At 35.4% G+C, this 22,553-nt stretch overlaps 1 protein-coding gene across 7 annotated transcripts in view; it reads right to left on the bottom strand.

The window, feature by feature from the left end:
* Positions 1 to 22,553, bottom strand: part of TJP1 (tight junction protein 1) — a 242,313-nt gene that overhangs the window by 67,986 nt on the left and 151,774 nt on the right. For all 7 annotated transcript variants that reach the window (XM_059180180.1, XM_059180181.1, XM_059180182.1 and 4 more), the window contains one exon: positions 13,018 to 13,074. In XM_059180180.1, the coding sequence (XP_059036163.1) occupies positions 13,018 to 13,074 (57 nt within the window). The remainder of the gene's footprint in view (positions 1 to 13,017; positions 13,075 to 22,553) is intronic.

Below are 22,553 nucleotides of genomic sequence, written 5' to 3'. Positions count from 1 at the left end.
GAATCCTACAACAGGATCCCTGCTCCATGGGGAGCCTGCTTCTCCCTGTGCCTCCCTCTCTCTCTCTCTCTCATGAATAAATAAATATTTAAAAACCAAAAACACAAAATCCAAGTTCAATGTCATCTCCTTCATAAAACCATCCCACTTTCCCACTGGTAGAAGAGGTATACACCTCTGCTACTTAACACACGTGGCACTATGAATAACCTGGCTATCAGAGCCCAGCCTGGGAGGGATTCACATACTCATTTACATATTCCAGCTAAATACATCCCTGCAGGAGCCTAACACAAATTGGTTTGTCAACAACTGTGAACCAAAACAAGTCTATGACTAATTATTCAATTTAATTTTAATTAAGTTCCCATTCTTTTGGGATGCCTGGGTGGCTCTCTCGGTTGAGTGTCTGCCTTTCAAGTCAGGATCCCAAGGTCCTGGGATTGAGTTCCGCTTTTGGGTCTTTACTCAGAAGGGAGCCTACTCCTCCCTCTGCCTGCTGCTTCCCCTGCCTGTGCTCTCTCTCCCTCTGACAAATAAATAAAATCTTTTTAAAAAAAAAATCCCTAAAGAAAAAAAAAAGTTGTCTTTTTTTTTTTTTTTTTTTTTTTTTTAAAACTAGCACTAATTTAAGCATTAGAAGCTCAGATTCCTGGAAAAATTAACACCCATGGTAGTACCATGGATTCTGGATGTTCTTGAATTCTCAAATAAAAAAATGCAGGAAAAAGCTATACAATCAACAAAAAGCATTTACAACAAAGCCCAGTAACCAATATATCCCCACAAGGTACAAAACAGAAGCAGTCAGCGAGGAGCAACTAGCTATGAAACTTGTGTGTTCCCAACACCTACATGGAAGGAAAGCCATACAGTTTCCAACATACCTAAGACCTGAAGAATCCCCCAAGTAACTGATAGGTATTCACTGGAAAGAACAATGGGACAATTTGAGAACAGCAGCGGAAACTGGGAGGGATTTTGCCTGCTCCAATAGTAGGTGACAGCAAGAAGCCTTGGCAGTAGAGCCGTAATCAACTGGAGCAGGGTAACCTGTAGGAACACTCAAACACTGACCCGAGGAACACTCAACACTGACCTGTCGCAGGCCTTTCTAGGACAGGGCCCCACATTGCAGAGAAACTGTTGGCAGTGGAATTAAAACTGGGTGGGACAGGAACAACAGAGACAAAAGAGGTCCAGATAAAAGTGTGCAAAAGGCAAATAACTAGGAAATGTCAAAAAGCAGCAGTTACGTTTTTTGGCAGACATACATGCATGTACATGTAAACACATGCACACACAAGAAAACTAAGCCAATTTCCAAAAAACTAATTTTACATAAAATGAGCAAAGAAAGTAACAGGATCAAATCCATTACAAAATTACTATGAGCAGAGTGAGTAGAAGAATATCCCTACAGAAAATGGAAGCTTGCCAGAATGAGTGCTCAAAAAAAGGGGTGGGGGAAGCTGTTACTATTACAAAACAACCTAAAGGGCATAAGGAAATATATAAGACATGAAAGAACAAAAATAATAATTAGAAAAACTCAAAAATAAGTTGACAGAATTCAAAGAGTCAATTATAAATTTTAAAAAGTCATTTTTAAAAATATTTTATTTATTTATTTGACAGAGAGAGAGATCACAAGGAGACAGAGACGCAGGCAGAGAGAGTGGGGGGAAGCAGGCTCCCTGCCGAGCAGAGAGCCCAATGCAGGGCTCGATCCCAGGACACTGAGATCACTACCCGAGCCGAAGGCAGAGGCCCAACACACTGAGCCACCCAGGCGCCCCAAAAAGTCATTTTTGATAGGACCACAAGACTAATAAATAATACTATAAAAGAAAAAGAAAGTAAAAGGAAAAATCTTTTTAAAAACAAAAAAGAAATGATGCATAAGATTTTTTAAAAAGATGTGAAAGAAAATTTTGGAAGATAGGCAGTAGAGATACAACATATGCATAGCGGGAGTCCCTAAAAAATTAAACCAAAATAAGGGAAAATAATAGTAAAAACTGTAAAAAACGGAACTTTCTATTATGAATTTTTTAATTGAAATTACACACTCAAAGGACACACATCAATGTAGATACAAGAGTTATCAGAGAGTATCAATTCAGAGACCAACACCAAGATCTACTCAAATAAAATGACTATATTTAAGGAAAAGGGTTCTTTGGCATCTAGGCCAAAAGATCTCATAACTTACAAAGAAACAAATTTGTATTATCATCACATTTGGATAGCAACATGTTATGCCAAAGATAACATAGTTAAAGTACTCAAAGAAAACAGTGAGCCAAGGATTTTATATCTAGTAGAACAGACCTTCAAGTAAAAAGACACAGATAAGCTAATAAACATGCAAAACCACAGGGAATATTGTTTTCATGATCCCTTTCTCAAGAATCTAAAGGACAATCAAATTCTTGCTAAAGAATCTAAATCTGACAATCGAAATGACAAAGGAAACACAGAGAGGACTAGTGATAAGCATTAAATATATTGTTACTTATAATACTAAGATTAAATGAGGATTAAGGGGAGAAAGAATCAAATTATGTAACAGCTATATGATCCAGGTATACTAAAAAACCATTTTTTTTTTAATGGGGAGAAGAGTAAGAATAGCCTGTATAATTTTAGTCTGTTTACAGTAATTAAAATTGATACTGTCAGAATTACTATTATTCTGGACAATGGTATACTCTGTACTGAATTAATAAAAGACTAATGAGGTTGTCTTCCTAAGGCATTTTCAAAAGAAATACAAATTATTCCATTTTATTCTCTCATATCTTTACCACAAGAGAGCTGACTTTTATATATTTACCTGAAAAAATGTCCAAGATAGTGGGTTTTTTTAATGTTTTCTATTATGGTGGGGGGTGATTTAAAGCAGCATAATATGATTTCATTTATTTGTATATGAAGACACATATATAGGTCATAGCTTTTACATGGAAGCGCATCAAAGAATTTTACTTTCACCACGTCTTACCCTTTTGAGACCATAAGCCGCCACAAGTAGCAATAACTTAAATGTTTAGATCTTTGCCTGTAGGAAAATGGAATTTTTAGCCTGGGATCTGTTCAGTTATTTATCCAGTTTTACTGGACACTAGCTATGCCCATTCCTTTACATAACATTATGACAGCTTTTGCTTTGAGTAGTTGCAACAGGGACCCTATTTTGGCCCACAAAGCTGAAGCAATTTACTATCTGACCCTGTACAGAAAAGGTATGCCCACTCCTGCATGTTAAAGTATTTCTTGATTCCTTAAAAGAAAGAAAAAGAAAAAGAAAAGGGAAAAAGTATTTCCTAAAAGGTGATTCAGTTGCAGAAATAGCTAGATAATCTCTTCTCCAAACATTTTTCTCTATTCTTTTCAAAGATGTCCAATTCCCTACTTAGAGATTTCCCTGGTTGCCTTCTTATTTTTTCTCCTGGTTTTCCATGCCACGTTTTTACAATCAGCTGACTTTTTTCACCAATTATAGTTTTCATCTTTCTCCATTTAATTCTTCCAATCAACCCGCAACATTCTACAGAACTTATTCTACCTGTGTTTGCAATGGACCCTGGGATCGCTTAATTTTAAAACCAAACAGATCCCCTGCAATCATCCAGTTCAACTTCCTTTTTACAAATGAAGGTAGAGGCCTGGTGTCCTACGTGTCTCTACCACTTTCAAATTATGACTTATGTAGGAATTCTGTGGATTGAGTTCCCTCACTTAAACAAAAGAGATTAAAATTATATTAACTCTGATATACTTTGAGATTCTATGAGGTCCCAAGGGATTTAAAAGGCCTGTTCAAAATTAGTAGTAAACCTAAACTGGATCACAAGTCACAAGACCCCTACAATTTTTCTACATTATCTTGGTAGTTTCCAGAATGTTGCTTAAATTATTGTGCCCCTTAGATTGGTTCCTTTTTATCTCTGTGTCCTTAAACAGTCCCCTGGCTACTGAAATTGTGTGTATGTGTCCCCATTTACTCTTGTACTCTTCCTCTCTTACAGTTCTTATTCCCAATTTGTAGCTTCCATTTCTAACTCCTATTCTTTTTTCACAGCTTTTTATAGGACACTTCCAATTGTTCTTCTCCAAAATGGTCACTTTCTACACAAAACTGACCTGACAAACTCTGACTCCTTCCTAACCAAACTTATTACTTTTTATTTTATTTACTGCATGTAAAGGAAGCTTCTGTGATACACTTACACAAGATCTGAATTTCAGAAATTACATTCCATAAACATTGTTTAAATTTAAAATTAATTTGACATATAAATAGAAAAAGTATTATATGTTGAGTCCAACAACTTGGGTTCAAATTACAGTTCTTTTGCAGCATTTCATTAGACCTTTCTGACACTCAGTTTACTCCTTGTGGTTATTAACACCTAATTCACAGAACATTAAATAAAATGAGAGTTCAAAATATTTATTACTGTACTCTATCAAGATAAACATGGTCTCCAACTTGCTAAAACAAGCCTACCTTAACTTTCATGCTTACTTGAGTGTAAATAGTTCACCTTTTATCTATCTTATACCAGTTTGGTGCTACTAAAGAGATACATAGGATTTCTTCCCACTACCACTTCTTGGAACAGGTTAAATGAGATAGAATTCACATAGCATAAAATTCACCCTTTAAAATGTACAAGTCAACATTTTTGTATATTCTAAGAGGTGTATAACCATTATTACAATTTAGTAACATCTTCATCACCCTAAAGAGAAATTCCTTACTTGTAGCCATCATCCCTTAATACCCCCCCCCCCCAATCCTAAGCAACCACTAGTCTACTCTGTCTATTTACCTGTTCTGACCATTTCATTATAAATGGACTCATACAATATATGGTCCTTTGACTGGCTTCCTTCACTTAAACTAATGTTTTCAACATTCATCCATACTGTAGCACTTCATTTCTTTTTACTACTAAATAATATTCCCTTCTGTGGCCATATTCCACATTTTGCTTATTCATTATTCATCAGGTGGTAAGCAATTAGGTTATTTTTACTTTCTATTATGTGTAATGCTGCCATGAACACTCATGGAAAAAATTATTGTGTGAATAATTTTTTTTTCATTTCTGCTGGGTATATACCTAGGAGTGGAATTGTTGGGCCACGTGGAAATTCTATGCTTATCTTTTGAGGAACTCCCTGTTTTCCATCATGGCTACACCATTTTACATTTCCACCAACCAACATCCACATCTTTACTGACACTTGTTACTGTCCTCGTCAGTGAAAACAGCCATTCTAGTGGGTGTAAGACTCAGTATGAAACAAGAGAATATCAATTTTTGAATACTGGATATATATAGAAAATGGTACTCTAAACATATTAGGTAAAATACAATTATAAAATTAACTTCACCTAGGGCACCTGGGTGGCTCAGTGGGTTAAGCCTCTGCCTTCAGCTCGGGTCATGATCCCAGGATCCTGGGATCAAGCCCCGAGTAGGGCTCTCTGCTCGGCGGGAAACCTGCTTCCTCACCCCACCGCCTGCCTCTCTGCCTACTTGTGATCTCTGTCAAATAAAAAATGAAAAATAAAAATCTTTAAAATTAACTTCACCTGTATTTTACATTTTTTAATGTGAAAACTAAAAAATTTTAGATTACACATGTGGTTTGCTATTGCAGTACTGTTACTGGACAATGCTGTTATTACAGACTTCCTAAGAGCAACTTTGTTGGATAGGTGGGCCTTCTAAACAATTAAGTTTTATTGGATATAACAAAGTACCAAGCACCAAGGGGATGTAAAATTAAGATTCCTACCCTTAAGAAAATTATAATGCAGTAGAAGATGGGGGAAACAAGAACCTGAGGACTATATTCATCTGTCACTGTGGACCAACAGGGAGACCAGAATCCATGAGGCAATCTCGGATATAATTCCAACAACTGCCATAGTGCTTATCAGACAGTGGCGCACCCAAAAATTACTTAGCCTTAAAGATTAAATAGGATTTCAGTGGCTTCTAGTATCCTCAGGTGAAAAAAGTTTCCTCTGAGAATGCAAATAGAAGAATGAGGCAATACAGAAGCCTATCATGTATTATTCTTGACAATAAACAGGAGAAAATATTAGCTTTAATCCACAGGCATTTTGTTCTTTTAAAAGAAGTTACTTCCAACTTTTCTTATCACCGACTACCAGACGTCAAAGAATATGATTTGACCTTATTTGGCAATGCTCAGTAACTCCAGGTTACTGCCAAAAGAATATAGCTTCAAATTATTTCCTTTACTTTTTACTATTGCCAAAAGCTCACTAGCTCACCATCAAGAGAATGACTTTTTCATTCCTCTGTCAATGTTTCTTAAAAATGTGATGCAAGAGGCCATGGCTCCCCATTTCAAGCTGGAACATTTTAAAAACATGCATTAGGGGCCTCATTCCAAACCAAATGAATCAGAATCTCTTGTTAGTTGGGGGATGACCTTGTTGACTTCTCTTTACAATAAGCCCAGAAAGGCACTGCTCTGTATCAGTGGTCAACAAACCATGGCTTCCAGGCCAAAGAAATAATTACAGATCTACTGGAACACAGCCATATGGATTTGTTTACCTATTGTCTGTGGCTGCTCTTCTGCAATTCGAACTGAGTTGAGTAGTTGTGACAAATTTATGGTCCGTAAGGTGTAAAATGTTTATTTATCATCCAGCTTCTCCCAGCAAATTTTGCTGATAATGCTCTAGCCTAAATTTTATTCTGGACCAACGTGGAATACCAAAAGACTGATGATACATTTGAAAGTACTATTCTGCAGCTTCAGAGAATGAAATCAACTGAATCATGCTTTGGCATAAGTCTCTCAACTTGTACTGACAGGGCTATTTTTAGGAACCTCCAAAAAAAAATTCCTGGGGGGGAAAAAAAAAAGATTCCTGGAGGGATGGTCATTGAGAACTTCTATTCTGTCACAGTCTCTTTGATGAGGCCCAAAGGCAACACAGGTCTATCTATGTTCCCAGCATAACAGTTAACATGCTTAAAAACCAAAGAATTATGAATTCTATATTCATCTCTATGTATCTTCTGATGACATTTTTCTGGGCTGGTACCCTTCTCATGGAAAAAGAAAATTAAAGCACAAGAGGTCAGCTATAGAACAGAACTTATACTAATCTTCTAAAAAGAAAACTCAGACTTGCCTATTAGACCTACCATGAGCTAGTATGAGACTACAAATACATTTAGGAAACTGGATTGTTTTCTTAATATTCAAGACCTTTTTTGCTTTACCTAAGCTAATGAGATACAGATCTATAGTAAATGAACTTAGCATTTCCCTGTATTTAAAATCCTAACAGAACCAGGCAAAGCAGTAGAAAGGGGAAACAAACTTAAGCTAATTTAACTCTCTTCTTTTATTTTGCTTATTTAAAAACTAAGAAGATATGAGGAAAAAGAAACATAATGTGATAATGACAAGCTACCTCTACAATCTCAGATAATCGGGCTTCCACCTAAAGAAATTATATAAAGAATAACAATTTAAACTCAATGTAAGCACAAGAAAAGAAATATTAAAAAGAGCAGAAATCAAGGAAACAGAAAACAAAATAAAGAGTATGAATGAAAACAAAAGTTAGTATTTTGAAAAGATTGTTCTAAAAAAAAAAAAAGATCTGGTGGCGCCTGGGTGGCTCAGTGGGTTAAGCCGCTGCCTTTGGCTCAGGTCGTGATCTCAGAGTCCTGGGATCGAGCCCCACATCGGGCTCTCTGCTCAGCGGGGAGCCTGCTTCCTCCTCTCTCTCTGCCTGCCTCTCTGCCTACTTGTGATCTCTCTCTCTCTGTCAAATAGATAAATAAAATCTTTAAAAAAAAAATTAAAAAAAAAAGATCTTATTTAATTTTTTGACAGAGAGATCACAAGTAGGCAAAGCAGCAGGCAGAGAGAGAGACAGGGAAGCAGGCTCCCTGCCGAGCAGAGTATGATGCAGGGCTGGATCCTGAGATCCAGGAGCACCCTGAGATCATGACCTGAGCCCAAGGCAGAAGGCTTATTAACTCACTGAGGGACCCAGGCACCTGATCAGTAAGACTGTTAAACCTCTAGCTAGACTGACCAAGAAATAAAAGACAGAAATTACCAATATCAGAAATGACAAAAGGGACATTATTACAGATCCTACAACATTAGAAAAAGGGACTAACCATCTTATGTACATAAATTTGACAACTTAGATGAAAGGAACAAATATTTTGAGACATACAAATTACCAAAGCTACCAAAACCAAACCAAACCCCAAAAATCAAAAAGCAAAAAAAAAAAAAAACCTCACCAAGAAATATATAAAGTGAATAGTCCTATATAAAATTAAAGAATCTGAATTTATTGTTAAAAGCTTTCCCATTAAAACAACCCTCTGGGACCAGAAGGTTACACTAGTGAATTCCACCAAACATTTAAGTAAGAAATAACATCAACTGTACAGAAACTCTACCAAAGAACACAACAGGAAGATACACTTCCCAACTGCTTTGAGGCTAGTAGCTTTCCCTGATAACAAAATCAAATGAAAATGATACAAGAGAAAAGTCCTAACCCAATTTCTCAGGAACAAAGAAACAAGTATCTTCAGAAATATTAGCAAATTAACCTAGCAATATATAAAATGCACAATGTGTCACAACAAAATAGAATTTATCTTAGGAATGCAAAGCTGTTCAATATTCAAAAATCAAGAAACTACACCAACAAATAAATGTAAAAACTCATATAATAACCTCAAAAACTATTTGCAGGAAAAAAAAGTATTGGCAAAATTAAACATATATTCATGATTTTTCTTTTAAGTCTCTCAGAGCAAACTAAGTATGAACGGTAACTTCCTCAACACAGTAAATGGCAAAATAGAAATACAAGGGAACTTCCTTAACCTGATAAAGTGATAACAGGCATACTTAATAGCCAAAGACAGAATGCTTTCATCTAAAATTAGGAAAATGGAAGGTTGCTAGGTGGCTCAACAGGTTAAGTGTCCAACTCCTGATTTCAGCTCAAATCATAATAATCTCAGCGTTGTGAGATCCAGCCCCGAGTGAGGGTCCATGCTGGGTGTGGCGCTTGCTTGGGATTCTCTCTCCCCCTCTGCCTTCTCATGCACTATATCACAAATAAATAAATAAATATAAAATTAGGAGTAAGGAAAAGATGTCTGCTCACCATCCCTATTTAATAGCATAACTGGTACAATAAGGCAAGAAAAGGAAATAAACTGTGTATACATCAAAAACAAGAAATAAAACTGCCTCTATTCACAAATATCATGACTACCTACATATAAGTTCATTATTTTAAAATACTGTATTCCTACATATGAATGAGTAATCAAAACCTGAAATTTTAAAAATCACTTAAAATAGTACCAGGAAACATTAAATGTACTTAACTAAAAATCTAGCACAATGTGTGTAAGATCTGCATGCTGAACACTACAAAATGGTAATAAGAAAATAAAAGAATGAACGATACAAGTTCAAGTTTTGAAAGACTCAATACTATTGACAATTCTCCCTGAATCAGTCTGTAGATTAATGCAATACCAACAAAATCACAGATTTTATTAGACAAACTTACTCTAAAATTTATGTAGAAACAAAAGAGAACTAATAGTTGAAACAATTAAAAAAAAATTTTGGAGGGCTCACATTACCTAATTTCTATACCTAAAATAAAGCTATAGTAATAAAGGCAGAAGTAAATGGCAGAAGGGATAGACACACAATCACCAAAACAAACTAGGGGAAGAACTACTTTTTTTAAAAAACAATTTTATTTATTTATTTGACAGAAAGAGAGACAGCAGGAGAGGGAACACAAGCAGGGGAAGCAGGAGAGGGAGAAGCAGGTTTCCTATCCCTGCCAAGCAGGAAGCTCCATGTAGGGCTTGATCCCAGGACCATGAGCTGAGCCAAAGGGAGACACTTAACAACTGAGCCACCCAGGCGCCCCATGGGAAGACCTATTTTTGGTAGAAAATAGTAGAAAGCATTTAATGGAGAAAGAATAATCTTTTCACAAATGGTTGCTCAAAATTTTGTGGACATCCATATTAAAATAAACAAACAAACAACCCCCCCCCCACAGAAAACCTCTGCCCACATCTCTTAACATATACATAATTTAACTCAAATAAAACATCCAGAAAAAAAAAAACAAAAAAAAACTGAGACCCTGGGCTTAGCAAAAACATCTCAAAAGCATGACTGATAAAAGGAAAAATAAACAAACTGGACTTTATAAAAATTTGAAACTTATGTTCTACAAAAGACACTGTTAAGAGAAGGAAAAAAAAATCAAGCTGCAGACTGGGGAAAATATTTGCAAAACAATACCTGATAAAGAATTTATCTTTAATATATAATTCTCAAAACACAGTAACAACTACTATGCACCAAGGGACACAATCCAAAGAGAAAAAAGGCAATCCACGAAATGACAAAAATATTTACAAGTCATACATCTGCAAAGGGGTTAATATTCAGAAAATATAAGGAATTCCTACAACTCAACAACTAAAAACAACCCAATTAAAAGTGGGCAAAAGATTTAAATATATTATACCAAAGAAGATCTGTGGATGAGAGGCACACAGATAGTGAAAATCATTAGTCTTTAGAGAACTGCAAAGCAAAACCACAATGACACACTACACACCCATTAGAATGGCTAAAATTGGGGGTAAAAAAAACCTTGATAATTTCAACTGTGATAAAAATACAAAGCAACAAAACTCTTATATACTGTTAGTGGAGATATAAAATGATATGGACCGTTTGGCGGTTTCCTATAAAGTTAAACATTCACTTACCATAAGACCCCGACCAAGACCATTCCTAAGTATTTACCCAGGAGAAATGAAAATTATGTTTATACAAAAAACCATACACTAGAACAGAAATATTTATAATCACTATAAACTGAAAACAACTCAAATTATTCTACAGTCATAAGGTGCCATGATACTCAAACAGTAAGAAGAAACTAAAAATAACAACAGAGAAACTATTGATACAAGAAACTTTATGGAGAAATCTCAAATGCATTAGGCCGAGAGTATAAGAAACCAGTCTCAAAGGCTAAGTATTGTGTATACATACATACTGTATGAGTTCACTTACATGGTTGTGTGAGAGGTAAATGCATAGAACAGAAAACACACCAGTGGCTGCCAAGTGCTAGAGTGAGGGAACAAGGTTGACTAAAAATGGGTACAAGAGAAAGTATCAGGTGATGGGACAGTTCTATACTTTAGTTGGGCTGGTGGTTACATGACTATATGGATCTGTCAAACTCAGAACTGTAAACTAAGGATAAATTTTACTATATGCAAATTATACCGGTAAAAGCAATAAAGGTATTAAGAAAATAAATGTAATGTGGTAAAATACACAATACCAAATTATATTACAACCAATTAAACAATTATAAGGTATGAAGTTATTTTACGACATGTTTAAACTAATTTAAATATTCTACTATCTATTAGCACATTTCAGAGCTGGGCCATATTTTAGCCTTAAAAATTAAAAGTTAGGGTCATTATTACTTAACAGTTTCTTTTAACCACTGAGGTATACATAAAGAAAAAGTCAACTATATCTTATTTGAAATCACTGGGTTGTTTTTTTTTTCTTTTTTAAAAGACTTTATTTATCTGAGAGAGCGTAAGGCATATAGCATAAGCAGGGGGCGGGGGGGCGGTGTGTGCCGGGGTGGAGAGGAAGAGGGAGGAACAGACTCCCCACTGAGCAGGGAACCCCACGCAGGGCTCAACCCCAGGATCCTGGGATCATCACTGTTTTTTAATAATTTATATTATATATATGTATATATAATATCTAAAAGATAATTTACCCATTATCTATTATATACAGATTCAAACATTCACAAGATAATCATGAGCGGAGTTCAGGTACATAATTTACCTACATCTTGCCACTTTCCTAGTAATGGACACAGCTGATAGAAACAGTACTGTGAAGTACTTAAATATTCTCTAATCTCAGGGTGCCTTGGTAGCTCAGTTCATTAAAGCAGCCAACTCCTGATTCAGCTCAGAATCATGGGATGGAGGCCCATGTCAGGCTCTGTGCTGAGCATGGAGCATGCTGAAAAGTCCCTCTCTCCTTTTCCCTCCCCAACTCCCATTCATGCACGAACTCGCATGTGCTCTTCTCTCTCAAAAACAAAAAAACCAAACAAAAAATTTTCTAATCTCCTTCTATTCATTCTTTTTATTTTTCTTCCTTCTATTCATTCTTTAAGGGGAAGAGCAATCAGAAGAGTTAGCTCTCTTCAAAGACGGAAATGGGGAGAGTTAAGTAGGCGGTTACTTCACAGGTGCCATTAGCCCATTTTAAACCTGTGAAAACCCAGGCTTTAGTGGTGGGTTAGATCACTTGCCCATTCCTAAAGGAAAAGAGGAAGGACTAGGATTCAAATTCAGAAGAGTCTCACTTCAGACAGAGCTCTTACTCTTACCTAGCTTACTATGTGCTCTCTGTCCATCTGCAATTGCTTAAGCAACAGCTTGAGTCTACATGTTTCAAATCAAGAATATCTTTTAAGATTTTATTGCTCACACAACCTGGTTTGATTTTAAACCCCAAACCTAAAATACATGCGCATATACTCAGAAAGGTTGAAGCAGTTTACAATTCATAACAACATACAACGTCTTTTATCTGATGGTTCAAATTTTTTAAAGTCACTTAATATCATACTCAGGAATAAAAAAAGCAAACACACAAATAACCACCAAAAGGATATATGAAAAAGTAATCATGTTCACTTTTAACCTTAATAAAGAATTTATTGCAACTCTAAATTTTAGACAAAGGAATATAGAAAACTTTTTCCCCTTTCTTCCAACTTCCTGACATCTGGCTTTCCTCTATTGTTTTCCAAAGCTGCCAGTATCCTGAGTTATACACAGATTATTTACTGCAACAGAAACTTACCCTGTGAAGTGTCACTGTGTGTTGTTCCCATATAGCTGTTTCCTCCATTGCTGTGTTCTGATAAAGGAAAAGAAAAACAAATCATTTATTTTTTAAGAAAATGTCTTTAATAAGGTGACAAAATCCAGCAATCTGCATACTGAAATACCACAATACATATATTAATATTGGATATTCTGAAAGTTCAATAATGATGGAAGGTTTTTTGTTTGCTTTTGTTTTTGTTGTAAGAGACAGGAAACTACACAGGAACTTCCTTTGTTTTTAACTTAATTTGGACAGATGCTGCTCTATATTCATTTCATGCCAGCTGAAATCAGTATCCAAGCTAATTCTGTAACTTTATACTTAACATCAGATAGAAAAGAAGTAAAGTTGGAATAGCACTATTTTAAAATATCTGATGACACACAAAACATTTTAAAAAAGCATTCCTTACAGAGCACAAAGGAAGGAAAGTCAAATACCTCTGAACTCAGTAATTATAAATATACATGTTACAGGAAACGAGATAAGACCATTAAATAGGTTTGGACATTGCTTGTTTTAAAATCACACAGTTAAGCACTACTGTTCCACCTAGTTTCAGTTTTGCTACAGAATTACTTTCTCAAGCTTTGCCTATAACCTAAGAAAAAAAGGTTTGTTCTAGTATATGTATCATGTACACACATGCATGCACATACAGGCAAAACAAAAAAGCAAAACAAATAACTACAAAATACCCCTTGAGTAACCATAAAAATTATAAGAACGCCTGGTGCGACTCAGGAACTACTCAAACCACAATACAGTTCTCAATATAGTTCAGGTTCACCTCCTGTTAAGAACCTCTTTCTTGAGAGGAAATAAGTTACTATCCAAGGCATTAGCACTGAAGAATTAAAAAAATTTTTCTTAGAAACTGGGCTAGATGTTCTTAAAGGTTTAAGTAATTGAGTATCATTTCATGGAACTAGGGTACTAAAAATATACTATATTTATAAGCAAGATAGATTAAAAAAAAAAAAAATGGCCTTTCCAGGGTTAACAAAAGGCAGGGTGGAAGAGGAAAATGCTGAGCAGGGCATTCTCTAAACATCACAGGTTACCCACTGTTAACAAACGCTGATTTCACAAGTGAGATCTGTTTTCTATTACGCTGCTGTCATTAGCATCGTGAGAATATGTCCATCAAGGTGCCCATTTCTCCTCTCCCACAGCATCTTTAATTGAAGATTAATGCCACTTTAGAAAATGAACCCCTATAAAGAAAGCCTGCTTCCCTAAATTCAAAAGCAACTAAATTAACTTTGCTGACAGATGAGTAAGAGAAAGGATCTCTCTGTTCACTCCCATAGGTAAGAACTACCAACCTTACCAGAGCTTTGTTTCAATCTTCCAATCAAATGCAGCAAAACCTCCCATTAATGAGACCTCTACTAGAAACAAAGCTGCTCTTTTTTTTTTCCTCCACAAAAATTGACCAGGATTTAATGTATTAAAAAAAACTCCTCCATCAATGTGAAGCGATGAAGAGTAATTCTGCTAAACATCGAGAGTCCTACTAAAATATACATGATAAAAATATCTGCAATAATTGCCAGTTTGTCCAATCTTAGCCGACTTATTAAAAATGAGAACTGCTTGCATAGCTCTAAGCTCATCTTTTCTTGATCCACTTTAACCAGTGGCATTGCTTCATTGCCTTTTTAATCTCTTCCTTATCAGTGCAAAGGGAAAGTGATCAGACAAAAGGCAAGTACCTTGAAAGCACCCTCTTTGGTATGAAGCAGTTTATCATCCTCCATATGATTTTAATGACCACAGTTTTCCATTTTGTAAATGAACACTAATCAAATGAGGAAATTAATTCAATGTTAAGGAGGGAAAAGCAGGTTATGAAAGGCTGATACACTGTTAACCCTATTTACGTTTAAACATGAGTAGTAAAAGGAAGGCTGCAAAAACACAAAATGTTAAAAATGATCATCTTCAAGGGAAGGAATTATGAGTAACATTTTTTCATCACGTATTTTATGTTTTTTGCTTTCCTCTCTTCACTCCTTATCAGAATATTTTATTTTAAACCACATTCACCAAATCCCCTTTGAAACTTCAAATATCTATTATTAACTGTTTCAGGAAACCAAATAGTACTTAAGATTTTTTTTTTATTGCTAATTATACGAAGTATTTATTCTACTGCTGGTAAGGGATCTAATACATTAAGGTCTTAATGTATAAGCTTCAAGAGAAGTGCAGTAAGAGAAATTTATTGTTTGGGTAAGGGAAAAACAAAAAATACTAAAACAATTTTCTCAGCATTCCAATCAAAACAGATATATGTCTCTTCTCTCTTCGATGAAGGAATTAGAGAAGTACACATCTCAACTATCTCAAAGGCTTCCCAAGAAAGGGTAATGTAATAGCTCATAGCTCACTTCTCTTTTAAAGCCAAACACAGCCTTATTAGCTTAATTTATCACAAGGGAAACTTATGTCATACAGGAAGGCAACAGAAAATGAAATATTAGAAAAGGAATTAGTTAGGCTCTTGACCAGCACATTAATCCAATTGAATCCATAATATCCTTGCCAATCCTATCACTTAAACCACAAAACAACAACAACAACAACAAAATGTCATCCCAGTTTAAATCATGAAGAAGGTCCTCCTTCTCTAGCCTTTGGTTTCCTTCAGTGGCAGAAGCAGCAAAATTCTATCCATAGCTGTTTGTATAACTATGCAGACCTTATGAGGAGTTCTGAATGAACAGAGAAGTGAACAGATGAACAAACAGATCTGTGATAATGCAAATACAGTAAAATATAATGGTAGACTCTTACTTGTCAATATTCAAGTATCCACTGTAAAATTCTTTCAACTCTGCTTTGTTCGAAAATGATCATCTCTCTCTCAAGTAAATAAAATCTTAAAAAAAAAGAAAATGACCATAATAAAATGGGGGGGGGGGTGTTACAATAAATCACTCAGAAACTGAAGACTAAAACTGATATAAAAGTTTTTATACTAATAAATCAAACACTATTTTCATAAGCACTGCAGAAAGAACAAATGTTCATTAATGACTGAGAACTTTGATACATCAGAAAAGGGGGAACAGAGGATCTCCTTTTGCAAGAATACCTATGAATACCTTACATTTTCACTGTGATCCCTTTTGTACATTTATCAAGTTCATCTATCACTTATTCAAATAAATGACTGTTAAAACTCAACATCCTTATTTTAAACTTGCTTCTCATTTCTTATTAAAAAGAAAAACAGTGAATAACTGCATAACTTGGACAAGGATCTGGTAAATCTATAGTCTCATTCCCCCAGAAAAAGTGTTACTCTTTTAAGCACGATTCCAGCACTATTATTCCCTAGTAACCTGGAACAATGCTGTTGAAAACAGAAAATGAAATAAACCAAAGATACTGAGATCAGAGTCCAAATCTTTCATAGACAGGTGACCTTCATTGTCCTTACCTGTAAAATTAAAGAACTGGATGAAATTATCTCAAGCAAAAGGTCCTTTCTGGCTCCAAAATTCTATTAGAATGTAATTCTAGTTACAGTCCAATTATAATTCCAATTTCAAACAAGCTGCATATTCAATAATTAGTAAGGTACTACAGGCATCAAGAGTGATTGCAATTCATGACTATTGGATTCCAAGTTCTACGTACATTTCTAAGTCAGCATCAACTGACTAGAATCACAATTTCTGAAGAAGCAAAAAGCTGCATTTCAGAATCTGCCAAGAGTTTGTTTGGTTTCTTTGTTCTAAGCTCCAGCTGGCAAAGACACTACTCAGATCACCAACTCTGAAGGGATTCCTGCCAAAACTTCAAATCCCAATTCTAGGCAGTTCTACTGTCCTTTAGGGCTGATTACAGATCAAATGCGGAAAAGGCAGGACACAAGAACTGACAAAACAAGATGAACCTGTAACTGAAATAAAACCAAATCCAAAATAGAATAAATTAAGGCAACTATTCTACAAATGAAGGAAAATCTTAGCTCCTAAACATTATCTAGTTATAGACCAAGATTCATAGTTAAATTTTACCATCTTACAGATGTTATTTTAAAAGCAACCCATTTATTTATTCACTCATTCATTCCACAAACATTTACCAGATATGCTAAGCATTGTGGAGGCCAAAAATAGATACCTCTTTCTCCATAAATGGCTCAAGGAGAAAGTTTATAACATTACATAAATGGTGTAGAAGAAAATGATTCTGCCTGCTGAAGATCAGAGACAGAGTCCCAGAGAAAGCAATATTCAAGTTCAAGCTTGGAGAATGACCAGTTAAAAGAACTGGAGAGAGATGTTTCAATGGAAACATCACATCAGCAAGGTTGTTGATGCTGCACATAAAGCTGCCTTTGAGATGGCTGAGTTGTACAATTTGTGGAAGAGGAAAGGGTAAAAAGAGAAGCTGCAAAACTGCCATTACAACAGGCCTTGTAATATAATGTTAAGGACTTGAAACTCAATGGGAAAACATGAAGGAATTTCAGGCAATCACATGACATAGCCCGACCTCATTCTGAAGGCTGTTCTGCGAAAGATGGATCTGAGGCAGACCTGTCAGAAAATTTAAGTGGGAAGAGGGTAAGTTAAAGATGGCAAGAGGTTTCTGAATGGGGACGCTGAATAAAAAGCAGGAAGAGAAGATTAAAATTCAGTTTTAGACATCCTCAATTGAAGGTGCCTATGGAATCATACAAGGAGAGACATATGCAGTAGAGGGCTGGATATACAGGGCTGAAGATCAAGACTGAGATCTGGAGTAGATAAGGATCTAGAAGTAATCAACAAAGTAGTTTTGAACCCTCTCGAAAAGATCCAATTACCCAAAGGCTAAGATGACCCTGTGGATTACAAATATTTTAGGGGGAAAAAGGAAAAAAGGAAGAACCAAAGGAAACCAGTGAGGATACAAGAAAATCAATGAGCCTAATCCAAAATAAAGTATAAAAATGGAAGACATCACAAAAGAATAAAATTTCCAGGGGCACCTGGGTGGCTCAGTCCTTAAGTGTCTGCCTCTGGATCCCAGCATCATGAGATCAAGCCCTACATCCAGCTCCCTATTCAGCGGGGAGCCTGCTCCCCCATGCTTGTGTTCCCTTCTCTTGCTCTCTCTCAAATAAATAAAATCTTAAAAAAAAAAAAGGAACAAAATTTCCACATATTTTATAAATTGTTGGACCAGAAATTAAGGGACTGCTCGAAAAAAAAAAAGGATGTTTGTCCAAAAAACATAGCAACCGACCTAGAACTAACTCTAACTCCATTAGAAGGAGTTCTAATGGCCAATGCAAGAATAACTTGAGCAGCAAATTAAATAATGATAGTATTAGATTTTAAACCAATGAATGAGTCCATACCAATATAATCAAATAAATAAATGGGAAATGAACAGCACTCCTTTCTTTTTAATTAACAAATACGGAAAGAAAAAGGGAAATAAAATTACCATCATTATCAATTATAAAAATATAGTAACTTTACAGTTGAAAAATGCCACCTTAAACAAGTGATTAAGGTAAATACAAATAATACAAATCAACATCATGAACCCCTTGATATCAATCTGAATACAGTCTGTAGCTTAATATTATTTTATCAATGTTAATTTATTATCCTTGGTAACTGTTCTGTGGTTATATAAAATGTTAAAGGGAATGTGATGAGGGAAACTAATATTTTTAAAACTTTTAAAAATAAAACTTTCCTCTAAGTTCAAAATAAAGAAGTTTAAAAAAACAATCTTCTAATATTTTTAAAACTTTCCTCTGAGTTCAAAATAAAGAAGTTTAAAAAAAAATCTTCTTGATTTTTAAATAAGATACATAAAAAACCAGGATAAACAACAAAGCACTCAATGGAAAACAGACCAAATATGCAGACATAACAGATCACATTTCTTTAAAGTCAGCCTTCTTACTTCACCTTAAACCCTAAAACTTTTTTTTTTTAAAGATTTATTTATTTAAGAGAGAAAGAGAGAGAGAGTCTGCATGTTGGGTGGGGGAGGGGTGCAGGGAAGGCACCAGTGCTGGGGAGGGCAGAGGAAGAAAATCTTCAAGTAGATTTCCCACTGAGCGCAGAGCCCCAAGCTGAACTGGATCTTACCACCCATGAGATCATGACCTGAGATGAAACCAAGAGTTGGATGCTTTTAGCCACCCTCCTGAAACTACTTTAAATGAATCACAAAATGTCTAAGGCACAAAAGGTGACAAGCTATGTTTCAACTGGTAAACCTCCCTGAGACACACTGTTCAGGAAGCTCCCTCCTGCTTTTAAGACCAGGCATCTTGAGGATGAAAATCTTACTACTAATGTGGCAATAGTAATTGATCAAGGTTCAAACAACAGCAAGGAAGTAAATATACCAGCTTTAATGCAAGCCATCTAGGTAACACTTAGGACTTTTCCCATATACAACAAAGAGCAACATCACTAAACTTGATGTAAAACTGGGTTTTTAATGTAATGCTAATTGCAGATACATAAAAGCTTAATAAACTTGATCATTGTCAAAAAATAAAAACAACCTGCTAATATCTATATATCCAACATAGAATTGCAATCAATAAAGACAGCCTGATATCTTAAAGGCTCAAGAAGAAACGTCACAAAAGAAGTTATCAAAATGGCCAATAAGCATGTAGGAAAAGTGCTATATCTCATTAATCAACAGAGGACTTCAAATTAAAAACACAATGAAATGCTACTAGACATTTACACAGGAGCTAATATGAAAAAGAAAATATGAAGTGTTAGTGAACAATCTAATCAGAACTCACTACTAGTGGGAATGTAAACTGGTATAACTGCTTTGAAATCTGCCAATATGCAAAACACTATGATCACTGAACAAAAATGTGCACATTCACTACAGGAATATTCACAAAGGCACTATTCTGAATAACCAAAAGCCAAGAACAACCTAAATGCCATCAGTAATAAAATAGAAAACCACTGTGCTCAGTGCAATATTACAGAGCCACGGAATGAATAAAGTACAACAAGCAATATGGATGATTCTCACAATGTTGTTCAAGGAACAAAAGAAGCCAGACATTAAGAACACATACTGTATGTTTCCATATGAGAGTATTAACAGGTAAAAAACAAAACAAAACAACAACAAAAAAAGCCACTACAAAAGAAAAACAACCTGGGCGGGGGGCGGGGGGGGGGGGGAACTAGCCCTATCAGTTAAAGATCTCTTAATTAAGACATACTATAAGGGTTCTATAAGGAGAAGTGTGATACTGATACATGATTAGAGAAACAGATCAGTGGAACACAATGGAAAATCCAGAAACAGACCACCAAAATAAATGACAAATCAGGATATGAGAAAGTTAACATCTCAGATTGCTGGTGTAAAGGATGTACTTGTTAATAAAATGGTGCTGGAACAACTAGTCATTTGGAAAAAACATAAAATTAGATCTATATTTCACCATGCACAAGAATGAACTCCAAAAGAATTATAGATCTAAATATAAAAATAGTATTCTATATAAATACTAGAAGAACACTCAAGTGAATTCCTCTTTGAAGTTTTGTTTTTTGTTTTTTGTGTTTTTTTTACAGAGAGAGAGAGAGAGCAGCAGCAGCAGCAGCTGAGGAAGAACAAGAAACAGACTCCCCACCTAGCAGGGAGCCTGATGTGGGACCTGATTTCAGGACCCCGGGATCATGATCCGAGATGAAGGTAGATGCTTAACCAAATGAACCACCTGGGTGCCCCAAGTGACTTCCTCTTTAATGGTGATGTATCGAAAAGCTTTCTAACCATAACTCAGTCCTTAGGAAGTAAAATAAATCTGGGTACACAAAAAATAAAAAGTATCTGCATGACCAACACACACACAATACCATCAACAGTCTTAAGACAATGAACAACCTTGGAGAAAATACTAGCAAAATACACCACAAAGGGCTAATATGTCTAATACGTAAAGAAATAAACTACTGGGGAAAAAAGAAAAATTTTAAAAAGAAAACAAGAAAAATAGTTCACACGAAAAAAATATTAAAATGGCCCCGAATATTTCAAAAAATGTTCAAACTCACAGAGGAATGGAAATCAAAATAACCCCAAGATACTATTTTTCACCTCTCAAACTGGCAAAATTGTAAAAGGATGATAACACAATCTGTTCGCAAGATTGTGAGGATACAGTTCCTCTCATAACTTTCTAATGGGAATACAAATTAGTACTGTCCTTTCTGGACCTAACAAAACTAAACATGTATTTGTCTTTTGACCCAGAGATTCTACTTCTAAGATAGATCTCCAGCAATGGAATATAAATACGTACAAGGTCATTCGTTGTAGAAATGTTGTAATTGCAAATACATACTGGCAACAACCTAAATGACCATATATGGGATAGTGGATGAAAAAATTATGGTATATCCGCAATAGGAGTATTATGCAGCTATAAAAAATGGTGATCTCTATGAAGTGATATGGAACAATTTCAAAGACATACCTTTAAGTGAATAAAGTACAAGAATACAGTATACTACCCTTCATGTAAGAAAGAAGGGAATATAAGATTATACCCAGGTACCTATTTCTCTGTGCAAAAGAAATACTGAAATGATAAACGAGAAACTAAAGAAATTACAAGGTAAGCAGGAAAGAGGTGGGAAGAAAAAGAAAATGGGTTGGGGTGGTAGGAATGAGGAAGAATTCACACCTCTGAGCATATATTTTTGTATAGCTTTCAACCATAGTAATGTTTCAGATACCCCAAAATCAACCAGAAAGAGGTAGGTAGTAATGGTGGTGATCTTGGAGGTGGGACCCAAAACAGAATACAAACACTTAACCAATAAACCTATTTCAAATGAATACCACAGCTGAAGAGGATGGGGAAGAAGAACATTAACCTAATGTGCCTGTCTAGATGTAACTGCTAGAAGGTCCCCGGAACAACATCACCACAATACCAATGGGCAGAGAGATCCTGGTTTCTAAACTCCATTCTCCAATTAAAGGATCAGGTCTCCTTGAATAAGAAAGTGAATCTAGGGTTAGGGCAGGGAAAATGAACCATGAACACCTGTACCAAGAAAATAAGAAGTGCTCAAAGTAGGAGTTCCAATGGCCAAAGCTGTAACACTGTGAGCAACAAAACTAACACTAATACTAATTGACTGTAATCCATGGAATAAATTATTTGTAAACACATACAGATATAAATAATCAAATAAAGAAGTGAAGAAGGATTAGCTCTTCCTTACAGAGAAATTTCTTTTAACAAATGAAGAGAAAATAAAAGAAATAAACCAGACATACTTTCTCCTGACATGATGCACTGAGAAAGACAAGCCATTATGTCTGTGGGAGTCTTTTCAAAAACGTATAATCTCAATCAAATCTTGAGACATCACACAAACCCAAACTGAAACATTCTAAAAAATGACCAGTGTTCACTCAAAGTGTCAAGGCTGTGAAAGACCAGGAAAGACAGAAACTAAAGGTACTGTCACAGCTGCAAT

Source organism: Mustela lutreola, chromosome 7, assembly GCF_030435805.1.
Source record: "Mustela lutreola isolate mMusLut2 chromosome 7, mMusLut2.pri, whole genome shotgun sequence".
Lineage (NCBI taxonomy): Eukaryota > Metazoa > Chordata > Mammalia > Carnivora > Mustelidae > Mustela > Mustela lutreola.
Note: the sequence above shows the minus strand (reverse complement) of the source record. Positions and strands in the feature narration are given on the sequence as shown.